Source organism: Chiloscyllium punctatum, chromosome 20, assembly GCF_047496795.1.
Source record: "Chiloscyllium punctatum isolate Juve2018m chromosome 20, sChiPun1.3, whole genome shotgun sequence".
Lineage (NCBI taxonomy): Eukaryota > Metazoa > Chordata > Chondrichthyes > Orectolobiformes > Hemiscylliidae > Chiloscyllium > Chiloscyllium punctatum.
In genome coordinates, this window is record NC_092758.1 from 12797572 (window position 1) to 12820760 (window position 23189).

Genomic DNA, 23189 nt, shown 5'->3' on the forward strand with positions numbered 1-23189 from the left:
TTAAGAAAATATAGAAAAAATAGTGAATAACAGAATTACAGAACTATTATGATGCAGAGAGAAGCCATTTGACCCATCATGTCTGCACTTACTCTCCACGCAACACCTCAGCAAACCGGTATTGACTTGCCAATCAATCAACCCCTTTATCTCTTGGAATCTAAATTGTTGTGATCATCTTAAATGGCATTCTTGCATTTATGTTGATGAGGGAAGATGAAAAGTGTCAACAAATGTCTCTCTTTTCGGCAACATGCAAGCTCTGTACCACCAAGCAAATGTATATAATGATGTAGAGGAGCTGGTGGTGGACTGGGTTAGACAAAGTTAAAAATCACACAACACCACGTTATAGTCCAACAGGTTTATTTGGAGACACTAGCTTTCAGAGTGCTGATCCTTCTTCAGGTCATTGTGGAGTCGGACCATAAGACACAGAATTCATAGCAAAAGATTACAGTGTCATGCAAGCAAAATGATATATTTAACAAACCTTGATTGTTAAGTCTTTCATGTTTTAGAATGGGTTACAGGTTTCACTATATTTGTAAATCCCAGCACTTCTTTTAAGGCACATTCTCAAGTTAAGTTAAGGTTTTATATAAAAAAGTGACATCTCAGCTCAGAGGATGCCTTAAAGGTGTGAGTCTGTCTGTTTCCCAATCTTGACTCAGACTTGTTCTGACAGTTGCTAATAAATCCAAATGGAATTCAGGAGAAATGTATTTACCTCGAGAGTGGTGAAAGTGTGTATTTCGCTACCACAGGGAGTAGCCAACGTGAATGAGATAGTTGCAATGAAAAATACAAATAGACAGGAAGGAGGAAGAAGCAGGAGAAATCAATCAGGTGATATGAAACAGGAAAGGAGGAAGAAGCAGGAGATATCAATCAGGTGATATGAAACAGGAAAGGAGGAGACGTGTGGAACATAAACACCAACATGGTACAGGTGACTTGCTTCTTTGCTGCAAAGAGTTTGCAATTAGAGCCTGTTATTTCCATTGTACAGATGCTAATAGGGATGGTGCACTTTTGAGGAAAGCAGCAAATGTATCAGTGTCACAATTACTTAAATCTCAAAACACCCTTTGAAGGCAAGGCTCTCTAGAGATCAATGACCAAAAACATTGATAAAATGCCACAAAATAACTAGTCATTAAAACTTGGAGAGATTTAACTGTATGGCCTCGGCCTCAACAGTTGAGACCAAAATAAGATATAAAAATAAATAAATATTGTTAGTTTGGTATTCAAATTTGGGTTATCATATCTTCTGACCAGCAATGCCTAAGATGGAAGCTGTCAACCAAAAATCTTTCACAGTTCAACGTAGCTCCTTGCAGCAGTCATGGGATTATAACCAAGATACTGAGAGGACAACTGATTGAGGACTCCAATTGAGGCTAAGCCTATCAGAACCCAGAGCATAGCCGCACTGAAGTACATTGGACGTAACCTGGGAGGAAGGAAAGATGGATTCGTCAGTCAGGTAAAGAAAATAAATACGAAGTGACCGAAAATAGGATAAAAATAATACTTTGTTTTCATCACTGAACAAGGCTTTTTGGCCCATCTTATCTTTACTTGCTCTTTGAAGGAGTTAGTTAATTAGTCTCATTCCCCAAGGTCTTTCCCCACAGACTTGTAGCTTTTTATCTTTTCAAGTAGTTTATTCCATGTTTTCTTGAAAGGTATGATTGACAGTGCTACCACTACTCTAGCAGATAACACAGGGAGACAGTGAGGATACTGCAGATACTCGAGATCAGAATTGAGAGTGTGTTGCTGGAAAAGCACAGCAGATCAGGCAGCATCGAAGGAGCAGAAAAATCGACATTTCAGGCCAGAGCCCTTCATCAGGAATGCTGCCTGACCTGCTGTGCTTTTCCAGCAGATAACACAATCTTGCCCATAAAAACATTTTGCATAAAGAAATTCCCCTCCTCTTCCCTGCCGGATCTTTGCCTGTCTCAAAAGCAGTGAATATAATCCACCAAATCACAGATGACGCTGGTGAATGCTAGAGGTAAGTGTGTTATTGAAGCTCTACTTTTCCATTATTTATTGAAGGCACTTACGTATTACTATTAAGACAAAATAAATAGGCATTTATTGTCCATCCGTTGAGAAGATAAAGATGGTGATTAGTACTTTCTTGAATATAACATAGTTACTTATTAGAATACCTCAGAGCAACCAAAACAGAAATTGCTGTAAAATCTCAGCAGGGGCCTGGCAGTATCTATGGAGAGCAAGCAGAGTTAACACTACAGGTCCAGTGACCCTCCTTCAGAACGGACCAGTGGGTGCTGTTTCAAGCATCCACAGTTCTTGGATTTTTCTTTTTACTTCAAAGGGAAGTTAAGATTAAGCCACATAGCTCTGAGTCAGGAATTTAATATTAATCAGTCTGGGTGTGGTTGGCAGATTCTGTCTCTGAAGGATATTAATGAACTGGAAAAGATTTGTACAGCAAAACTACACACTGTGTACAGTTCCAACAAAACCTCCCTGCACTTACAGTCTAATAAAGGCAAGTTTATCCAACTAAACTGTCCTGCATTCGGTTGATAAGAAATTTTTAACTCCAGATTATATTCAAATGATACATATATCATGAGTTAAGTAATTTTTAATTAAGTATGTTGATGAAGATGGCCAGGTAGCTAACAGTCAGAAAGAATGTCTTAGGTTACAGGAGGATCAATGGCAGATGGAATTTAACCCGGATGTGTGAAGTGATGCACTTTGGAAGAAGGAACAAGACAAGGGAGTACTCCATGAATGGTAGAACACTAGGAAGCTCAAAGGAATTGAGGGATCGTGGGGTGCTTGTCCAGAGATTCCTGAAAGCAGGGCAGGTTAATAGGACAGTTGTGAAGATGAACTTGCCTTTACCAGTCATGGCATAGACTATAAGAGCAGGAAGGTCATGTTGGAGCTACACAGAACTTTGGTTAGGTCACTGTTGGGAGTGCTGTGTGAAGTTCTGGTCATCACACCATAGATTAGATGTGGTTGTGCTGGCGGGGGTGCAAAGGAGATTGACCAAGATGTTGCTTGGAATTGTGCACTTTAGCTGTGAAGAGGGCTGGATAAGTTCAGGTTGTTTCCTTTGAAGCACAGAAGGTGAAGAGGAGACCTGATAGCGGTGTGTGAGATTATGAAGGACATGGACAGGATGAATAGAAAGCAGCTGTTCCCCTTAGTCAAAGGGTCAATAACAAGGGGCATTTTTTTTTAGGGTGAAAGGCAGATGATTTAGAGGGAACTTGATGAAAAATCTTTTCATCCAGGGGTTGGTGGGAATCTGGAATGCACTCATGAGTGTAGTTGAAGCAGGAAACCTTATGACCTTTAAAAAGTATTGGATGAGCACTTGTGGTGTCACAACATTCAAAGTTACGGATCTAATGCTGGAAAGTGGACTGGTGTAGATTTAGTGAATTTTTGATGGTACAGATTTGATGTGCCAAATGGAGTTTTTCAGTACTGTATGATTCAATGAAATTCCTTATAGCCTCACTTAATTTTAAATTCTCTGTCACAACATAGTTTTAATTTACAACTCTGGATTACTAAATCTATAACACAGCAAATTACTTATAGACTCAACATTGTTCCAGTACCTGGTGAATGAAGAATTGAACGCATAATCTAGCTATGCAGTACTGAGGGGGTTACTCTTGGATCTTTTCAGGAGCGATGATAAAATGAGGTTGGATGAAAAGGAATAAAATATTGGGGTATAGCAAGTTTATGGCACAGAAATGGCTATTTGGCCTAATCCCATTTTCCAGTATTTGATATATATGTGTTCGAGGTGAGCTACTGGCATGGATTGAGGGTTGGGATAAAAGGTTCTTTTTCGGAATGGCAGCCGATGCCAAGCGGTATCCCGCAGGGTTCAGTGTTGGGGCCGCAGCTGTTCACGTTATATATTAGATTAGATTACTTACAGTGTGGAAACAGGCCCTTTGGCCCAACAAGTCCACACCGCCCTGCCGAAGCACAACCAACCCATACCCCTACATTTACCCCTTACCTAACACTATGGGCAATTTAGCACGGCCAATTCACCTGACCTGCACATCTTTGGACTGTGGGAGGAAACCGGACCACCCGGAGGAAACCCACGCAGACACGGGGAGAATGTGCAAACTCCACACAGTCAGTCACCTGAGGCGGGAATTGAACCCAGGTCTCTGGCGCTGTGAGGCAGCAGTGCTAACCACTGTGCCACATATTAATGATCTGGATGAAGGGACTCGGGACATTCTAGTGAAGTTTGCCGATGATACGAAGTTAGGTGGACAAGCAGATAGTACTGAGGAAGTGGGGAGGCTGCAGAAGGATCTAGACAGTTTGGGAGAGTGGTCCAGGAAATGGCTGATGGAATTCAATGTGAGATCTTGCACTTTGGAAAAAAGAATAAAAGCACAGACTACTTTCTAAACGGTGAGAAAATTCATAAAGCCAAAGTACAAAGGGATCTGGGAGTGCTAGTCAAGGATTCTCTAAAGGTAAACATGCAGGTTGAGTCCGTGATTAAGAAAGCGAATGCAATGTTGTCATTTATCTCAAGAGGGTTGGAATATAAAAGCTCCGTTGTGCTACTGAGATTTTATAAAGCTCTGGTTAGGCCCCATTTGGAGGACTGTGTCCAGTTTTGGTCCCCACACCTCAGGAAGGACATACTGGCACTGGAGCGTGTCCAGCGGAGATTCACACGGATGATCCCTGGAATGGTAGGTCTAACATATGAGGAACGGCTGAGGATCCTAGGATTGTATTCATTGGAGTTTAGAAGATTAAGGGGAGATCTAATAAAAACTTACAAGATAATACATGGCTTGGAAAGGGTGGACGCTAGGAAATTGTTTCCGTTAGGCGAGGAGACTAGGACCCGTGGACACAGCCTTAGAATTAGAGGGGGTAAATTCAGAACAGAAATGCGGAGACATTTCTTCAGCCAGAGAGTGGTGGGCCTGTGGAATTCATTGCCGCGGAGTGCAGTGGAGGCCGGGACGCTAAATGTCTTCAAGGCAGAGATTGATAAATTCTTGATGTCACAAGGAATTAAGGGCTACGGGGAGAATGCGAGTAAGTGGAGTTGAAATGCCCATCAGCCATGATTGAATGGGCCGAGTGGCCTTACTTCCACTCCTATGTCTTACGGTCTTATGGTCTAATTTATTTCAGTGCAAGAGGCCAAACAGGAATGGCAGATGAATTCAGGGCATGGTTGGGAACAAAGGACCTTATAGAGGTTTATAAAATCATGAGGGGCATGGATAGGGTAAATAGACAAGGTCTTTTGCTTTGGAGTCCAAAACTGGATGACATAGTTGTAAGCTGAGAGGGGAAAGATTTAAAAGGAATCTATGGGGTAACTTTTTCACACAGAGGGTGGTATGTGTATGGAATGAGCTGCCAGAGGAAATGATAGAGGCTGATAGAATTTCAACATTTAAAAGGCATCTAGATGGGTATGTGAATAGGAAGGGTTTAGTGGATATGGGCCAAAGGCTGGCAAATGAGACTAGATTAGGTTTTTGATGGAAAATCATATAAATTTTCATCACAGGAGTAGGTTATTTGGCCCATTGTGTCTGACTCTTTGGAACAACAGTCATGCTTAACCCCAGCTTTCATTGTCATGTCTTCATGCCTGTAAGTTTCTCATCCTCAAGTATCTGTTCAACTATCTTTTCAAATTAATTAAGGAATCAGCTCCCAACAACTTTTCAGATAGAATGATGCAGATCAGAAAATCCTCGAGGGAAAAGACAACTCCTTATCACAGCTCGGGACTTTTTTGTCAGTGATTTTTAAATCTATTAAATCTGGTCATTAGCCCTCTCAGCAGAGGGAGAAGACATCCTCTATCAAGTGCTCACATTAACCTGAAATTCTCCTTTATATTCCAAGGAATCCTAACTTTTTCAACTTCTGCTCATTGAGATTTAACACAGAGTCATAGAGTCATAGAGATGTACAGCATGGAAACAGACCTTTCGGTCCAACTTGTCCATGCCGACCACATATCCTAAGTTAATCTAGTCCCATTTGCCAACACTTGGCCTATATCCCTTGAAACCCTTCTTATTCATATACCCATTTAGATGCCCTTTAAATATTGTAATTGTACCAGCCAACACCACTTCCTCTGGCAGCTCATTCCATACACGCACCACCATCTGCATGTAAAAATTACCCCTTAGGTCCTTTTTAAACCTTTCCCCTCTCACCCTAAACCTATGCCCTCTAGTTCTGGACTCCCCCACCCCAGAGAAAAGACCTTGTCTATTTACTTATCCATGCCCCTCATGATTTTATACACTTCTGTAAGGTCACCCCTGAGCCTCCGATGCTCCAGGGAAAATAGCCTCAGCCAATTCATAGCTGCTAACATCCTGGTAAGCTTCCTCCATACTCTTTCTAAAGCATTAATGTCTTTCATGAAGTGTAGTGTCCAGAATTCATGAAGTTCTTGCAAAATAGAGTGACACTTTGGTTTCCAGTTGATTTTATGGAGCATTACCATGGCAAACATGAATGTAATGTAAGTTGGTGTCTGAGTAAAGACAGCTCAGTCTCACCTTTTTAGGGCTGATTCAGAGTATCCTTTGAAGTACTTGTGCCTGCCATACAAATACAGAACTCCAATACAAAATGCCAGAGCTGTGTAGAAAGAAACCAAAATGGATAGTTACCACATGTACCCCAAATATAACTTGTCATATTTAATGCAGGTGAGAAAGTGTATAAGGCATGAGCAGGTAGGGAAGGAGTTAAGTTTTGAGTTTTGTGAAACAAGGGTTCAGCTAAGCATGACTCAGATCAGATAAGAATTTGCAGTAAACAATAGGATGTTGGCGGCAAGGATAGTGGTTTAACAAGGTGAAAAGCATTCATTATGTAAAACCATTTAACAGAAGAAAAAGCATTCCGTATGTAAAGTCCATTAACAAGGTGAAAAGCATTCATTATGTAAAGTCAATTATTCATTGTATAACACCAGATGGCTTAATCTTTACTATTGACACTCGCTGATTGTAACGGTCATCCAGTCAATATGTAGTTGCCTTATCGGGATGCTCCTCCCTGTAAGTGACTATATAATTCATTAAGAAATTGCTGTTCAAGAAAAGACCAAGAACACATGTCTTTGTGCACATAGGTAACCGCTCTCCCTCCCTCCAGGGCCTGGAGTAGAGATGAACGAGGTAAAACCATACTGTGTCTCTGAGCATCTTGCTTCAACTGAGGCAGAAATGACAGAGGCATCCACCTTGTATCACAAACCGAACTGCGTGAGGTATTCAGGATGATACAGGGTTTTAACAGAATAAATCAACACTTTTGGAAGGGTCACCACCTTCCAAACCTACAGCAACTACCATCTAGAAGTTAAAAATTACATGACACCAGGTTATAATCCAACAGGTTTATTTGAAAGTACAAGCTTTCGTCAGACAAAGCGACAGCGCTCTGAAAGCTTGTACTTTGAAATAAACCTGTTGGACTATAACATGGTGTTGTGTGATTTTTAACTTTATCCACCCCAGTCCAACACCTACACCTCCACATCATGACTATCTAGGAGGACAAGGGCAACAGATACATGGGAACATCATTACCTACAAGTTTCAACTCCAACTTACTCACCATCCTGACTTAGAAAGAAATTGCTGTTCCTTTAGTGTTGCTGGGTCAAAACCCTGGAATTGCCAGTTAACCAATTAACTTTGAAAGTTAACTCAACCAGTTAACTTTTTAAAAAATACTGGGACACGGACTTAAGATAACAAGGAAAAGAACTTTTGGGGCAATGTGGGGAATGCTTCTGTCCAGCGAGTTGCTATAATCCAGAATGCACTGTCTGAAATAAGGAGCTAAGATCATTCTAGAGCATACATTCAAGAATTTGATATATATTCGAAGAAGCCTTTGCAGGGTTTTGGGAAAAGAATAGTGCGCGCTCAGACTAATTGAAAGCTTTATCAAAGAACCAAAAATCTAGAACTATCTGCCAAAAAAGCTGTGGGTCCTGGGGTGGCATCTGAAGCTTTCAAGACTGGCATCAGTAGATTGTTGTATGTTAAATGGGTCAAGCGATTAAAAAAGAAAAGCTTGCAATTGTATAGTGTCCCTCAGGATCTCAGAACATCCCAATACACTTTCCAGCTGATGGAGGGCTTTCTAAGTGTAGTCACACCTGTAGAGCAGGAAAAGTGCCAACAATTTAGTGAGCACTGAGAAAAGGGAAAATGAGCTACAGATCAACTGTGAATGGTGTAACAGTCTCAAGGGGCTGAACAGTTCGATTGTCTGTTGCAAAATAAATGCAAATGTTGATATTTGGTGTAATCCTTTCAAATTATCTGCTCAGAATTATTCTTTAGCACTCTGTTCCCACTCTGCAACTTTCATTAACTTGTTTAATTTGAATTACTAAATAGTTATATATTATTAAAAAAATTGACTCTGATTTACCAGAGGTGGAAGACAATGAATTTTATCAGGAAAGCAGAAGAGAGTGAAAAATATTAAACCAGATAGGTATAAGGTTAGTTTATCTTACCCTGACTGAAGAAGACGCCAGCAATCCACAGTGTACTCAGGAACATTGGAAAATATTCAGAGGAATTAAGACTGTAAGAGAAAACAAGAAGTAGGATATAAACACATTGGAAAGAATGCACAAAGGTTTCTAAGAATCATTCCAGGGAGAAGAAACTTCTGTGAAGTAAACAGATGGGAGAGGTTGGGATGGTTTTCCTTGAGAAGAAGACTCAAAGAAGATTTGCTTGAAAGTTTCAAAATCATAGAGGTGTTGGATAAAGTAGATAGAGAGAAACAGTTCTTCCTCATAAAAGGATTTTGATGAGAAGGTACAGTTATATGAACACATACAAAAGAAGCAAATGCAGAAGAACAAAAATGTTTTCACACAGTGAATAGTTTGGGTCTGGAACACACTGGAAGTGTGGTTGAGGCAATTGAGACATTCAAGAGGGCATGAGATTATTCTTTAAATAAAAACAATTTCAGGAGAAAAGGCAGGGGATTGGCACTAGGTCATAATGCTTATTTGAAGAACATGGACAGATATGTTCAGCCGATTACATCCTCCTGCACCATAACAGTTCTGTGTCTGTGAAGTAATTCAGGTTGCCAAAGAAAAGATAGCTGAGAGAGGTTTAGCAATTCTGTGGCTTTGTACTTATTTCAAACACATCTCTTGAGTGTGTGAGCTGTCATAAGAAGTATCGGTGGAATTATTTGGCTGTGAAAGGAGGACAGACAGACAGACAGATATACTGACTGACAGACATACTAATATACTGACTGACACAGACAGAGAGACAGAATTGGCTGGCTGACAGATTGTCTGACAGATGGACTGGCTGACAGCCAGGAAAATTTAAATAATTCAAACAACACAGGAGCTGTACAGCAGGTCAGTCAAATTTAATAAAAAAGTTACAGAGGAATGGGAAAGAATATTGGTCAGAGTATTGAGTACAGGAGTTGGGAGGTCATGTTGTGGCTGTACAGGACATTGGTTAGGCCACTTTTGGAATATTGCGTGCAATTCTGGTCTCCTTCCTATCAGAAGATGTTGTGAAACTTAAGAGGGTTCAGAAAAGATTTACAAGAATGTTGCTAGGGTTGAAGCATTTGAGCTATAGGGAGAGGTTGAATAGGCTGGGGTTGTTTTCCCTGGATTGTCAGAGGCTGAGGGGTGACCTCATAAAGGTTTGTAAAATCATGAGGGGCATGGATAGGATAAATAGACAAAGTTTCTTCCCTGGGGTAGGGGAGTCCAGAACTAGAGGACATAGCTTTAGGGTGAGAGGGGAAAGATATAAAATGGACCTAAGGGGCAACTTTTTCACGCAGAGGGTGGTACGTGTATGGAATGAGCTGCCAGAGGAAGTGGTGGAGGCTGGTACAATTGCAATATTTAAGAGGCATCTGGATAGGTATATGAATAGGATGGGTTTGGAGGGATATAGGCCAAGTGCTGGCAGGTGGGACTAGATTGGGTTGGGATATCTGGTCAGCATGGACGGGTTGGACCAAAGGGTCTGTTTCCATGCTGTACATCTCTATGACTCTAAGCCAATAAACCCCTTGATCCTGTTCTATCTTTCAATTAGATCATGGCTAAGCTGTATCTCAATTCCAACCACCCCCATCCCATAATGCATTATATTCTTATCCAATATATATCTAGCAATCCCCATTCTGAAATTTACAATTGACTTCCCCCCTCAGCACCCCTCCATGATCATCTTAAATACCTCTTTCCAGAAAGAATTCTTGATTTCCACTACACTTTGTGTGAATTAGTTATCACAGGGACTGCAGCAGTTCAAATAGGCAACCCCTCACCACTGTCCCAAGGGCAATTAGGAACGTGCAACGCATGCCAGCCTTGCCAGCAATACCCACATCCCACCAAAGAGCTAACAAAAGTGCTTTTGAAAATCATCCCAGAATTTAAAATTTTCCTTGAAGTGCTTATGCCTGGACAACCCACACAGTCAGATGAAATAGTTTCCTTATCAAATCCTTGTCTTAAACTTTACAATTATATCATCCCATAATTTTCTGTGCAGCCCAGGGTACACCACTATTCTCATAATGCAATCTTTTTAGTCTCAGCTTGGTCTTGGTGAATTGTATTAAAACTCCCATCTCGAAGGGTTGGACACAGTGCTCCATGAGTTATAAAATGGGCAGTGCTGAAAATCAGGCGCAATGGACAGTAGGTGGTCAAATCCACCTTGGTGCTTTAAGCTGGATGAGCTAAATTGAAACTATTCCCCTAAAGGTGTGTTACTGTAGACAGGCAGAATGGAAGATCACATTGTGCAGCAATGGTGGCACGGTGGCACAGTGGTTAGCACTGCTGCCTCACAGCGCCAGAGACCCGGGTTCAATTCCCACCTCAGGCGACTGACTGTGTGGAGTTTGCACGTTCTCCCCGTGTCTGCGTGGGTTTCCTCCGGGTGCTCCGGTTTCCTCCCACAGTCCAAAAGATGTGCAGGTCAGGTGAATTGGCCATTGCTAAAAATTGCCCGTAGTGTTAGGTAAGGGTTAGATGTAGATGTAGATGTAGGGGTATGGGTGGGTTACGCTTCGGCGGGGCGGTGTGGACTTGTTGGGCCGAAGGGCCTGTTTCCACACTGTAAGTAATCTAATCTAATCTAATTACTTTGTGATCAAACAAGAAAAGCTTTGATGGTGATTCCTACTCCTAAATCTTTAGACTGAATTTGTACTTTGTTTTGCGGCTTTGTGGCTAACACATTTTGTACTAACACCATGTTTTGTACTAACACCAATTTATTACAGGACATTGGCAAGACCACAACTTGAATACTGTGAGCAGTTTTAGCCTCCTTATCTAAGGATGGAAGTAAATACTTTGGTGATATTTTAGAGAATGAATGGCTTGTCTTATGAAAACAGCGGATGAGCTCTTTTCCACTGGAATTTAGAAAAGTGAGGGGTGACTTGATTGAAGTGGATATGATTCTGAACTGGCACCCTCTAGAGGATTGTGTGACTTTGGAACACTACCTCAGGAGGAAATAGAGGAGGGGTCATTAAATATTTTTAGGGCAGAAGTAGATAGATTCTCATTAGGCAGACAATCAAAGGTTGTTGGGAGTGGCTGGGAATAAGGAATTCAAAACCAGATATGATCTTCATGCACAGTGGAGTGAGGGAGAGTGGCCAAATTGTCTATTCCTATTCCTGTTTCAGACGTTTGTAACAAGTCTGAAGGATGAATGAAATACAATTCCCTTACTGTGCTCTGTATACACGCTCGAAGTCCTCATTACCACTGACAGCCGGTGGTGAAATGTGAAATCTTCTCCTTGCATAGATCACTTGAAGTGAGAAGTATGCTGGGAAATGCAGGGAAAGACAAATAATCAATACATAATCACATCACAAAGGAAAACAAAATTACTTATGACAAGATATTGTGATCCTTTATTCTCAAGATATGGATCAAGTTAAACTCCTTCCTTCAACATTTGACACATTGCCTACTGGTGGAGTTTAGTGACTGAACTTCATTCCCATACCACCTGACCCTAGGATTCACTAACACTAACATGGAACCTTGCAGATCTGTAGTTCAATGTTGCCATATAGGAAACCATCAATATCTTCATAACAGGCTCCCACTAACAGCAATGAAAAGAGCCACATAATTTAAATAGAGATGTTAGCTGAGGATAAATACAGAACATGGTGCATTTCTTCTTTGAGTAGTGGTCGTGAGATTTGAAAGGTAGGCAGAGCCCCAGTTTAACATCGCAGTGTTGTGTGGCACTACCACTGTGCTAAATGGAACAGACTTTGAACAGATCTAGCAAGTCAGGACTGGGCATTCAGGAGGTGCTGTGGGCCATCAACTGCAGCAGATTTGAACTTCAGCACAATCTGTAACTTCATGGCCTGGCATATTCTCCAACTCAACCATTACCATCAAGCCTGGGGATCAATCTTGATTCAAAGGAGAGTGCAGAAGGGCATGCCAGTAGCAGCACCAGATATACCTAAAAATAAGGTGTCAATTTGGTGAAGCTACCAAACAGGATGACTTGCGTGCCAAATAACATAAGCAACAGGCGATAGACAGAGCTAAGTGATCCCACAACCAATGGATCAGTTCTAAACTCTGCAGTCCTGCCACGTCCACAAGTATTCCCATCCATGATGACGAGAGCACACCACATCAGTGCAAAAGATAAGGCTGAAGCATTTACAGCAATCATCAATCAGAAGTGCTATGTGGATGATCCAATTCAGCCCTCTCCAGTGATCCCCAGCATGACAGATACCAATCTTCCCACAACTCTCTGTACAAGTTCATAATGAAGAACAGTCACTGCAGCAAGGACAGACCAGGAGACATCATGAACTAAGGTGTGGGATTTAATTGCTAGCAATCCATAAACCTCAGGAAAAGCAAATAGAGGCTCCCCAGTCTCTCCAAACATTTTCTTTGAAAAATGTGCTTCATTAGAACTGTTAATGCTGAGTAACAATGGACATTGCATCTACTTACAGTAGACACAAACTTCTGGGATTTGAAATACCTTCATCCTGACTCTTCCAGGTGAAAAATTCCACCCCGACACTCCTAGAGATTCAGGGACTCCCCAAAAGTTCCAAGTGAGCACTTCCACCTTCGCTGTTTTAAGTCCATCCATTTCCCAAGATACTGATAGTGTAGTGTTTTTGCCCATCTGTTTCTACACTCCCTATTTTTCTTTTTATTCATACATGAGATACGAGTATCACTGGCTAGATCAGCATTTACTGCCTAACCCTAATTGCCCTAGAGAAGGGGTATTGAGTTGCCTCTTGAACCGCTATAATCCATGATGGGAGTTGTTACACACACAGTGCTGTTAGGGAGGGAGTTCTAGGATGTTGACTCATAATGATAAAAACCTAGGGACCAGTACAATTATTAGCACTGCCCCAGAGATAGTGACATAGTGTAATATCATTAGCCTAGTCTGGGAACATGGAATTCAAGTCCTACTATGGTAGCTGGTTAAATCTGAAATCTGTAGATAAATCTAAAACATAAAGCTCGACTCATGAATTGTGACCACGAAAACTAACTTTAACCGTTGTAAAACCTACTTGGTTTACTAATATCCTTTAAGAAGGATTTACCTTAAGGGTCGGCCATTGAGATACAGTCTGACATGTGATTCTAAATCCTCAACAATATGATCAAGTCTTGTCTGATCTCTGAAATCCACAGAATCCCTACAGTGTGGAAACAGGCCATTCAGCTCAACAAGTCCACACCAACTCTACCCCTGTAACCCTGCACCCCCCCAACCCTACACATCCCTGGTCACTATGGGCAATTTAGCCTAACCTGCACATCTTTGGACTGTGGGAGGAAACCTGAGCACCCGGAGGAAATCCACGCAGACACGGGGAGAATGTGCAAACTCCACACAGACAGTCACCTGAGTCTAGAACTGAACCTGCGTCCCTGGTGCTGTGACACAGCAATGCTAACCACTGAACCACAGCCTACCCTTCAGTTCAAGGGCAATTAGAGATGGGAAATAAACACTGACTTTGTCACATTCCACAAAAGACAGAGAAAGTTACTAAACCATTTGAGGAAAGAAATGGGCAATTAAATCCAGGTGATGCTGGTGACGGGAAATCAAGTGGATTCCCTGCTGTCTGTGACACATATCATTAAATGAATTCCATTGGTCACAAATTCCCACATTCCAGTTCCTCACCAACTCATTGAGTAAATTGGTAAGGATGGAATACATTGAGCTGAAAATGAGACAACCATTAGGGAGGCGGGAAAGCTGACAAAGGAGCATGGGACCATGATTGTTTTACAAAAAGGGTCTAATGCCTGAAAGTGATTGAGAGCAGGATCAAGCTTTTGAAAAAAGAACTGAGGAGGAGAAGGGGATGAAAGAGTAGGAGGTTGCTCAGGAACACAGGTAGAAGAGCTGGAAGTATTTTGTTGGATTCCACATAATGCTTTCATTAATTGGATTTAATTCACCTCGTGATGTACTAAGTTTGTACAGGAACAGAGGTATAGTAGCTAAATGATGTGCTGTAATCAATAAGCCAGAAACAGCTACTTAAATTCACTCCCAAAGTGAGGGTAGGATGGAGGCATGGAGTAGGGAGAGAGTTAAACTGGAGATTTTTGCTAGTTATGGAGATTAGGTAGGGTAGGTAACCAGATTGGGAATTGGGAAATGGCGAACTGACAAAAGGATGAACCAGGAACTGGGATGATTCTGAGTTCAGAACAGGGACAGATGAAGGAGGCACCTGCAAATGAAATAGGAGTGATTGACAGATGTCGTGTTAGCCCTCCTTCACTTGACCAACAGTTGGACCCTTGGCCCTCATCTTGCCTCCGCACCGTACTGTCAGCCCCACTTAGCAGTGTTCATCAATAATTATCCTTACCTACTTCGATTTCAGATGAGCAATTCAATTATTTCAATTAGTGAAATTGCATGATAGATATGAGAGATTAAACATTGGTTAAACAGAACCTAGGCATATACTTTTCCAGTTAAGAGTTTTATAGCGACTTACACTACACAAACCCCCCCACAAAGTACGATTACTTGTACCTCATATACACCCAGTTTTTCAGCCAACTACTCCCAAGTTCCATTTGATCTCAAATGATAACATTGCACACTGCTGCTATTATGAGGACACAAATTCTCACTTCCCTTCTCCTGGCCTCACTTCTGGGAAAGTTGAACTTCCTTTTTCAGATTCTGCCAATTGCAGAAGTCTTACACTACATTGCCAATCTCCACTTGATTTCATGTACCCAGAACTGAACCAGAAGACTCCAGTATTTTCATCCTAACAATCTCCCTCCAATCTTCTACAATCTTCAATACTTTTGAAATAATCAAATATTTGTATGCGACAATCGTTACTTCTTAAACCATAATTACCATAATTCTTGTTCCCTTTGATTTTGTTAGTCTCCCATAAGTTGTTGACTTTTAGTTAAAAGGAGAGTTGCACTTAAATAGGTGCCTTTTGCAACCTCAGGATGTTCCAAAGCAAATTAAGATTTTTTAAAAAATATTGATGGAATGTGAGTGTCGCTGGCTGGGCTTGCATTTCTTGACCATTCCTATTTGCCCAGAGGGCAATTAAAAGTGAATCACATTGATGGAATTACATGTAGGCTGGACAAGGTAAGGATAACAGATTTCCTTCTCTGATGGACGAGAAAGGTTTTCAATAGTGTTTACATGGTTGCTATTAGTCCAGATGTTTATTTTTATTGAATTCAAATGTTACTATCTGCCATGCTGGCTGTGGGAGGATCAAGTTATAAAGGAAAGCAGAATGGGCTGGGTCTTTTTTCTTCGGAGCATAGGAATTAGAGAGGTGACCTTATAGAGGTTTATAAAATCATGAGAGGTATAGATAGAGCTCATGGTTGCTGTCTTTTCTCTAGGATGGGGAATGTCAAGACTGGGGACACATTTTTAAGGTGAGAGGAGAGAGATTTTAAGAAAGACATGAGTGGTACATTGTTTACACAGAGGGTGGTTCACGTGTGCAATGAACTTCCTGAGCAAGTAGTGGATGCAGGTACAATTACAATGTCTAAAAGATATTTGGATAAGTACATGAATAGGAAAAGTTTGGAGAGATATGGGCCAAGCACAGGTGGGACCAGTTTACTTTGGGATTATGCTTGGCATGGTCTGGTTGGACCGAAGGGTCTGTTTCTTTGCTATATGACTGTCCAACTCTATGACTCAATGATGGGATTCAACCCATATCCTCAGAATATTAGTCAGGAGTTCTGTCCAAATGTCTTTTAAATGCTGTAGCTGTATTTCCTCTGGCAGTTCATCATAGTGATCGACAATGAACACTCTTTGTTATTTCACTATCTGGTATGCCACCTGGTCTTTTTAAAATGAAGATTATGGAAAATTACAAAACGTCTGTAATTTGTTTAAATCCTGGCCCAAAGAGGCTCTTAACCTGCATGTGAAAAGAAAATCATAATTGTTACCATTGGGTTGTGAAAATGCCTTGAGTTGAATTGTCAGTTTGGGTTCTGTAGTCAAGGCTGTGGATTATATCTTGAACCCATGATTTTTCAGACACAGTCACGAGAGAGTGTTCCCACTGAGACACAACTAACAGCACAGGAATGTCCAGAGAGTCGAAAATCAGTAAAATATGAGTGAAACTGAAAACTTTGTTTTGTAATTATACCTATAACCCCATTGTGAAATAATAAACTTCCATTCAAATAGTTTCTGATCACAATCTTGAGATGCCTCAATGATTCATATTAACTTAATTACTCTTGAAATATGCAGTCAATGTTGCTACATATGACAAACACTAGTAATTCATGCGCTAAGAGGAGGAAGTGGGATCAATCAGTTTGTGTGATAGTTTCGAGCGGAATGTTGCCCAATATCGCAGGAATTACCCTGCCATGTTCACCAGTACAACTGCAGTACCTTTCAGAGTGTACCGAGAAACAGTGTCCATGATTAATGTCTCTACCCTCAACACAGCTTCACTAGTCAGGGCAGTAACTGTCGTGTCAGTGTAGATGATTATGTCTATGAAGTGGCAATATTCTGGCATATTGTGCTGAAGAATTATGCTTCAGAGCTAGTTACATCCCTAAGCAGGTTATTTTAGGACACTGGCATTTGCCCAGCAGTATGGAAAATTGTCCAGGTACCTCCTGACAGAGTGTAGCATCAAAACCTCTATTAAAACTGGAATCAATGGGAATCAGGGGAAAGCTCTCTAATGGTTGGAATCATACCTGGCACATCGGAAGATGGTTTAGACTGTTGGAGGTCAGTAATCTCACCCCCAAAAAAACATTTGAGTTCCTCTGTGCCATGTCCTAGGCCCAACCATCTTCAGCTTCATCAATGAGCCACCCCTCCATTATCAGATCAAAACATCTGGTCCATTGGACACATGTTACCCAGTCAGAGAAACAGTCCATGCAGCAAGACCCAGACAATATTCTGGTGTGGACTGACAACATTTTCCAACAGCCGGGCAATCACCATTTCCAATGACAGAATCCAACTGTCTCTCCTTGACATTCAGTAAAATTACCATCACTGAATCTTCCTTATCAACACTAACATAACTGTAAAATACTGTGGATGCTGGAGATCTTAAAGAAGCACAGAGAATCCTGGAGAAATTCAGCAAGTCTGGTATCATCTGTGGTGACAGAATCAGAGTTAACATTTCAGGTCTGGTATGACTCTTGTTCAGAACCGAAAGGGTTTAGAAGATGTTTCTTATGATTTTGACAGAGGTGGTTGAGGAGCAATGGGGAAGATGGTATGGAGGCCCAATGGTCCCCCACTATCAACATCCTGGGGTTACCACTGACCTTGAACAAGTCATATAAATAGGACTGGGTCAGAGCCTGGGAATTCTGCAGTGAATAACATGTAACATTTACATTTAAAACATTTTTGTAGGAGGTTGCCACTCCAGACACTTGAACACAAAATCTAGGCTGAGATTTCAATAAGGAAATGTTGCACTGTTCCAGGTCCATGTTTTAAATTAAATATAAAACTGAGATCTCATCTGCCTGTTCAAGAGGCTGTGAAGGACTCATTGCGTATTCCAGAAGGGAAGTTTGGTGGGGGTGGGAGTAGGGATAGGGGTGAGGGTGGGGATGGATCTGACCAACATATCAATAAATATCATAAAATGAAACTTAATTATTCACTTCGTTGCTCACTTTTATGAGGTCTTGCCATGTGCAAATTGGCATGTGTTCACAATCCCTAAGACTGAAGTTCCCAGTTCCACAGAACAGGCCTGTGTCAGCACTTAGCAGTTCCAAGTTGTTAACAGTAACTCTAAACAATTCTGATTGGAGACTCTAAACAATTCAGTACTCAAAAGTGGCCTGTTTCCTGATGATGACCTCACAGCAAGTTATCTCAGTCTCATTAAAGTTGACAAAATGTACCTCTTAATCATTAACATTCATTATTATCATTAATAATGTCATGTTGATATAATGTTAATGGAACAATAAACCTTGTGGGAAGGGGCCCTGACAAAGGCTATTCAAGAACTGGACATCAGGAAGGAGATGACTCAATCAGAGTCACATTCTGTTGCAACTCCCTTCTCTTATTTAACTGTGGGCTGGCTCCTCTGGAGGTGGGGCCCTTCTAGGCAGCTACCTCAGTGGTGAGCACATTAACCAGCAGCTATTGCTAGTCAGTACTCCCACCCCTACGGGAATACCCTGTTGCTGGTCTAGCCACTTCAGGTTGGTTTGTAGTTCATGCTGACCTTCCCAATCATTGTATCACAGGTCTCTCACTGGCTCTCCAGCTGGCATGTGAGACCCTCTCACCACATTCAGTATATCCCCCACTGAGTCACAGCTGGCACTTTGCAACTGGTTCACTGATGGTTCTGTCAGGAAGAAAACATGCTGTCTGTCTATGTGTGACTCCAGTCCTGCAAACATATAAATTAGGAGCAAAATTAGGCCATTCCACCCTTCCTCTGCCATTCCATAAGATCATGGCTGGTTTATCTCTGTTTCAAATTCCATATTCCCATTTACCCCTATCAGTTCTGAGGAAGGGTCACTTGACCTGAAACGTTAACTCTAATTTCTCTCCACAGATGCAGCCAGACCTGCTGACCTTTTCCAGCAATTTCTGTTTTTGTTTCTGATTTACAACATTTGCAGGTTTTTTCGGTTTTGACTTATTTGGGTAATCGTGTAATAATGCGGGATATTCTTGAGGTAAGGCATTAAATCACACATTTGGGGAGAAAAGAAACACATAAGACTACAGTAGAAATAGATACAGGAGTCGGCCTCAAACCTGCTCCACCATTCAAAAGAATCATGATCAGATATTCCTCATGTCCATTTTCCTGCCCTTTCCCCATAACCCCTGATTCTCTGACTGATCAAGAAGCCTTAAATACATACAAGGACTGTGCCCCCACTGCTGTCTGTGGCAAGGAGTTCCAAAGACTTGCAACCTCAGAGAAGAAATTCCTCCTCTTAAATTGGTGTTCCTTTAATCTGAGACTATGCCCTCTGGTCCTAGATTCTCCCAGGATGGAAAACATCCACTCAGCATTTACCGTGTCAAGCTTCTGAAGAATCCTATATGCTTCAATGAGATCATCTCTCATTCTTCTACCTATGGTGAGGTGATTCCAAATCTGTTCTGCCTTTGCTCATAAGAGAATCCCTCAATACCGGGGATCATCCTAACAAACGTTCACTGAACTGCCTCCAATGAAATGTCATCTTTTCTTAAATAAGGGGACCAAAACTGCTCACAGTACTCCAGACATGGTCTCACCAGCACCTCACACAGTTGCAGTAAGACTTCCCTTCTCAAACCCCTTGAAATAAGTGACAACATTCCATTAGCCTTCTGGAGTTTCTGAATGCTTACTTTCTGTGTTTCATGCACAAGTATGCCCAAGTCTCTTTGTGTTGCAGCTTTCTGCAGCTATTCTCTGATAAGTAACACTCTGTTCTTTTGTTCTCCCTTCCAAAATGGACTTCACGTTTTCCCACATTACACACCATTTGGCAATTCTTGTGCTCTTACTTAACCTATCAATATCTTCCTGTAAGCTGGTTGTATCCCCCTCACAACTTGCCTTTCTATATATTTCTGTGCTGTCTGCAAATTTGGTGACATGACATTTGCTTCCTTCTTCCAAGTCATTAATATATATATTGTGAATAGTTTTGGTCCCAGTACTAATCCTGAAACAAGTTGCCAACCTGAAAAAATAACCCATATCCCCACTTGCAGTTTCCTCCCATTAGGTAAAAATGAGGACTGCAGATGCAGTCTGGATAAGAGTGGTGCTGGAAAAGCACAGCAGGTCAGGCAGCATCCGAGGAGCAGGAAAATCGACATTTTGGGAAAAAGCTCTTCATCAGGAATAGCCAATTCTCTGTCTACCCCAATATACTACCTTTTTTGGTGAGAAACAAGAGGAGAAGACTCAAAGGAGATTTACAGGCGTTCTAATAATGAAAAATATTTGGGAGGCAGCCAGAGTGGCCTTGCAGATTTCAGGAATGAAGCCAATTCTTGTGAAAAGCCAGTGCATGTAGAAATTGCATAGGAGACACTGCACAGTACATAGATATATTTACGGCTAGTTTTTGAACTCCTCATACTTTCGATAAAAATTCTTATTCGTGTCTGACAAACAACAGATGCAGGAGAATCCCATACTAACACTGTTGAAAGGTTTCAACAGCTTATATATTGAAATGCAAATAGAAAAAAAATAACGAGTGTCATCACAATATATTTGGCACAGTCACAATGAGGTGATTGGCTTCTTCTGGGCCATAACAATTCTGTGATATTCTTTATTCACAAATTTGACAAATAGTAACATTATAATTCACTGGCTAGACTGCTTCTGGTGCTGTAGGCTGAGGAGGCAATGGGCAAGTTAGATAAAAGAGAATCAGCGTTTGTGATCTATTTGAATTTCAAGAAGGCCTTTGACAAGGTGCCGCACAGAAGGCTGCTAAATAAGAGCCCGTGGTGCTAGTAACAACAGATTGAGGATTGGCTGACTGGCAGAAGGCAGGTAGTTGGGTTAAAGGGGTCTTTTTCAGGATGGCAGCCATTGACTAGTGGAGTTCCACAGCAGTCAGTTTTTAAATCACAACTACTCATGTTATGTGTTAATGATCTGAACAAAGGAACTGAGGGAATTACTCTAAGTCTGCAGATGTCACAAAAATAGTTGTAGGGGTGGCGGGGGTGGGGGGTGGGTGGGGAAAGTAGTATTGAGAAAGCAGGGAGGCTGCAGAAGGTCAGGCTAGGATAGTCGGCAAAGAAGTGGCGGATGGAATGCAATGTAGAAAGGTGTGAGGTTAAGGAAGAATAGAGGCATCAATTATTTTCTAAACATATAAAGACTTGACAGTCCTGGTTCAGGATTTTCTTAAGGTTAACAATGCAGGTTTATTTGGCAGGTTGAAACAAAAATGCGACATTACCATTCATTTGAAGAGGACTAGAATACAAAAACAGAGATGTACTGCTGAGGCTGTGTAAGGCTCTGGTCAGATTGCATTTGGAATGCTGTGAACAGTTTTAGGCCCCTTATCTAAGGAATGATGTGCTGGTATTGGAGGCGTGTCATTTGAGAAGCAGTTGAGGACTCTGAATATGCTCCTTAGATGCTGCCTGACCTGCTGTGCTTTTCCAGCACCACTCTAATCTAGACTCTGATTTCCAGCATCTGCAGTCCTCACTTTTGTCTACTCTAAATGTGTACCCAAATGAGTTTGGAAGGATGAGGAAGATCTCATTTGAACTTACAGAATATTGAGAGACCTGGATAGGGTGGATGTGAAGAAGATTTTTCCACTAGTAGGAGAGACTAGGACCCAAGGGCATAGCCTCAGAGTGAAGGGACAACCCTTAGAACTGAGATAAGGAAGAATTTCTTCAGCCAGAGGGTGGTGAATCTGTAAAACTCATCACTGCAAAATGTTCTGGAGGCCAAGTCATTGAGACTATTTAAGGCAGAGATAGGATCCTGATTAGTAAGGGGATCAAAGGTTATGGTGAGAAGGCAGAATGGGGTTGAGAAACTGATCAGCCATGATTGAATGGCAAAGCAGACTTGATAGTCCAACTGGACTAATTCTGCTCCTATATCTTATTTTAAGACAAAGAAAGAGAGACATTGCATCGAGATATCTTGTGTCACAACTCAGGATGTCATAAAGAGCTTTACAGCCAATGGAACATTTTCCAACATTCCAACAGGATGGTCAAAGGATAAATATCACTGCAGCTCGGCATGGGAGAAACTCCCCTCCTCATGCTATTATACCACATCTACATAACAGGGCTGCAATTAAACATCTCGTACCTGAGATGGTGTCTGAGAATTGAAGTACGCCAATCAGGAAAGATAGAACAGGCTAGAACTATTTTCTCCATAAAAGCAAAGGTCAAGGATAATCTAAGGTTATGAAAACATTTGAACTCTCTTTGGAGAGACTTTGAACTAAAAGGCATGAAATCAACTTGGGAATTCAGGGGAAACATTTTTATCCAGAGAGTAAGCCTCTAAGAATCCTTCAGGTTTCAATGTGTCAGCTAATAAAACATAGCAACCATCAATGCCTTTTTAGCCATCTTATCTACATATCACATTACTCACAGGACATGCACTTCAAAAGTGCTCTTGTCCACTACACTTCTCAGAATGCTGCCATTTATTGTGTATTGTCCTGCTTTAGTTGCTGTGTCGAAATGCGTCACCTTGAATTCTTTCAGATTGAGTTTACTTATCAGTGTTCTACCTACCTGACCAGTTCTTTGATATATACCTACTGTTTACAATTTTCTCTCTTTCTCATTATCAAGTGCACAACCAATGCTCACACCATCTGCAAACATCTTAACCATACCCACATACATTCAGAATCAGCCAAGGCTTAGTGGATACTTAAACCTTGGAGTCAGAAGGTTACGGATTCAGGTTTTCCTCAAAAGATTTAAGCACATAATGCAGACAAGCACTCCCTGTTCAGAGTATGAAGGCGC

The 23189-nt window shown here is 41.3% G+C and overlaps 1 protein-coding gene across 1 annotated transcript in view; it reads right to left on the reverse strand.

The window, feature by feature from the left end:
• Positions 1-349: 349 nt before the first annotated feature.
• ltc4s (leukotriene C4 synthase) overlaps positions 350-23189 on the reverse strand; it is a 28308-nt gene continuing 5468 nt past the window's right edge. The window contains exons 2-5 of the mRNA XM_072590333.1: positions 11834-11933; positions 8591-8661; positions 6606-6687; positions 350-1459 (exon numbers count right to left, since the gene is read on the reverse strand). Of these exons, the coding sequence (XP_072446434.1) occupies positions 1321-1459; positions 6606-6687; positions 8591-8661; positions 11834-11933 (392 nt within the window). The 3' untranslated portion in view covers positions 350-1320. The remainder of the gene's footprint in view (positions 1460-6605; positions 6688-8590; positions 8662-11833; positions 11934-23189) is intronic.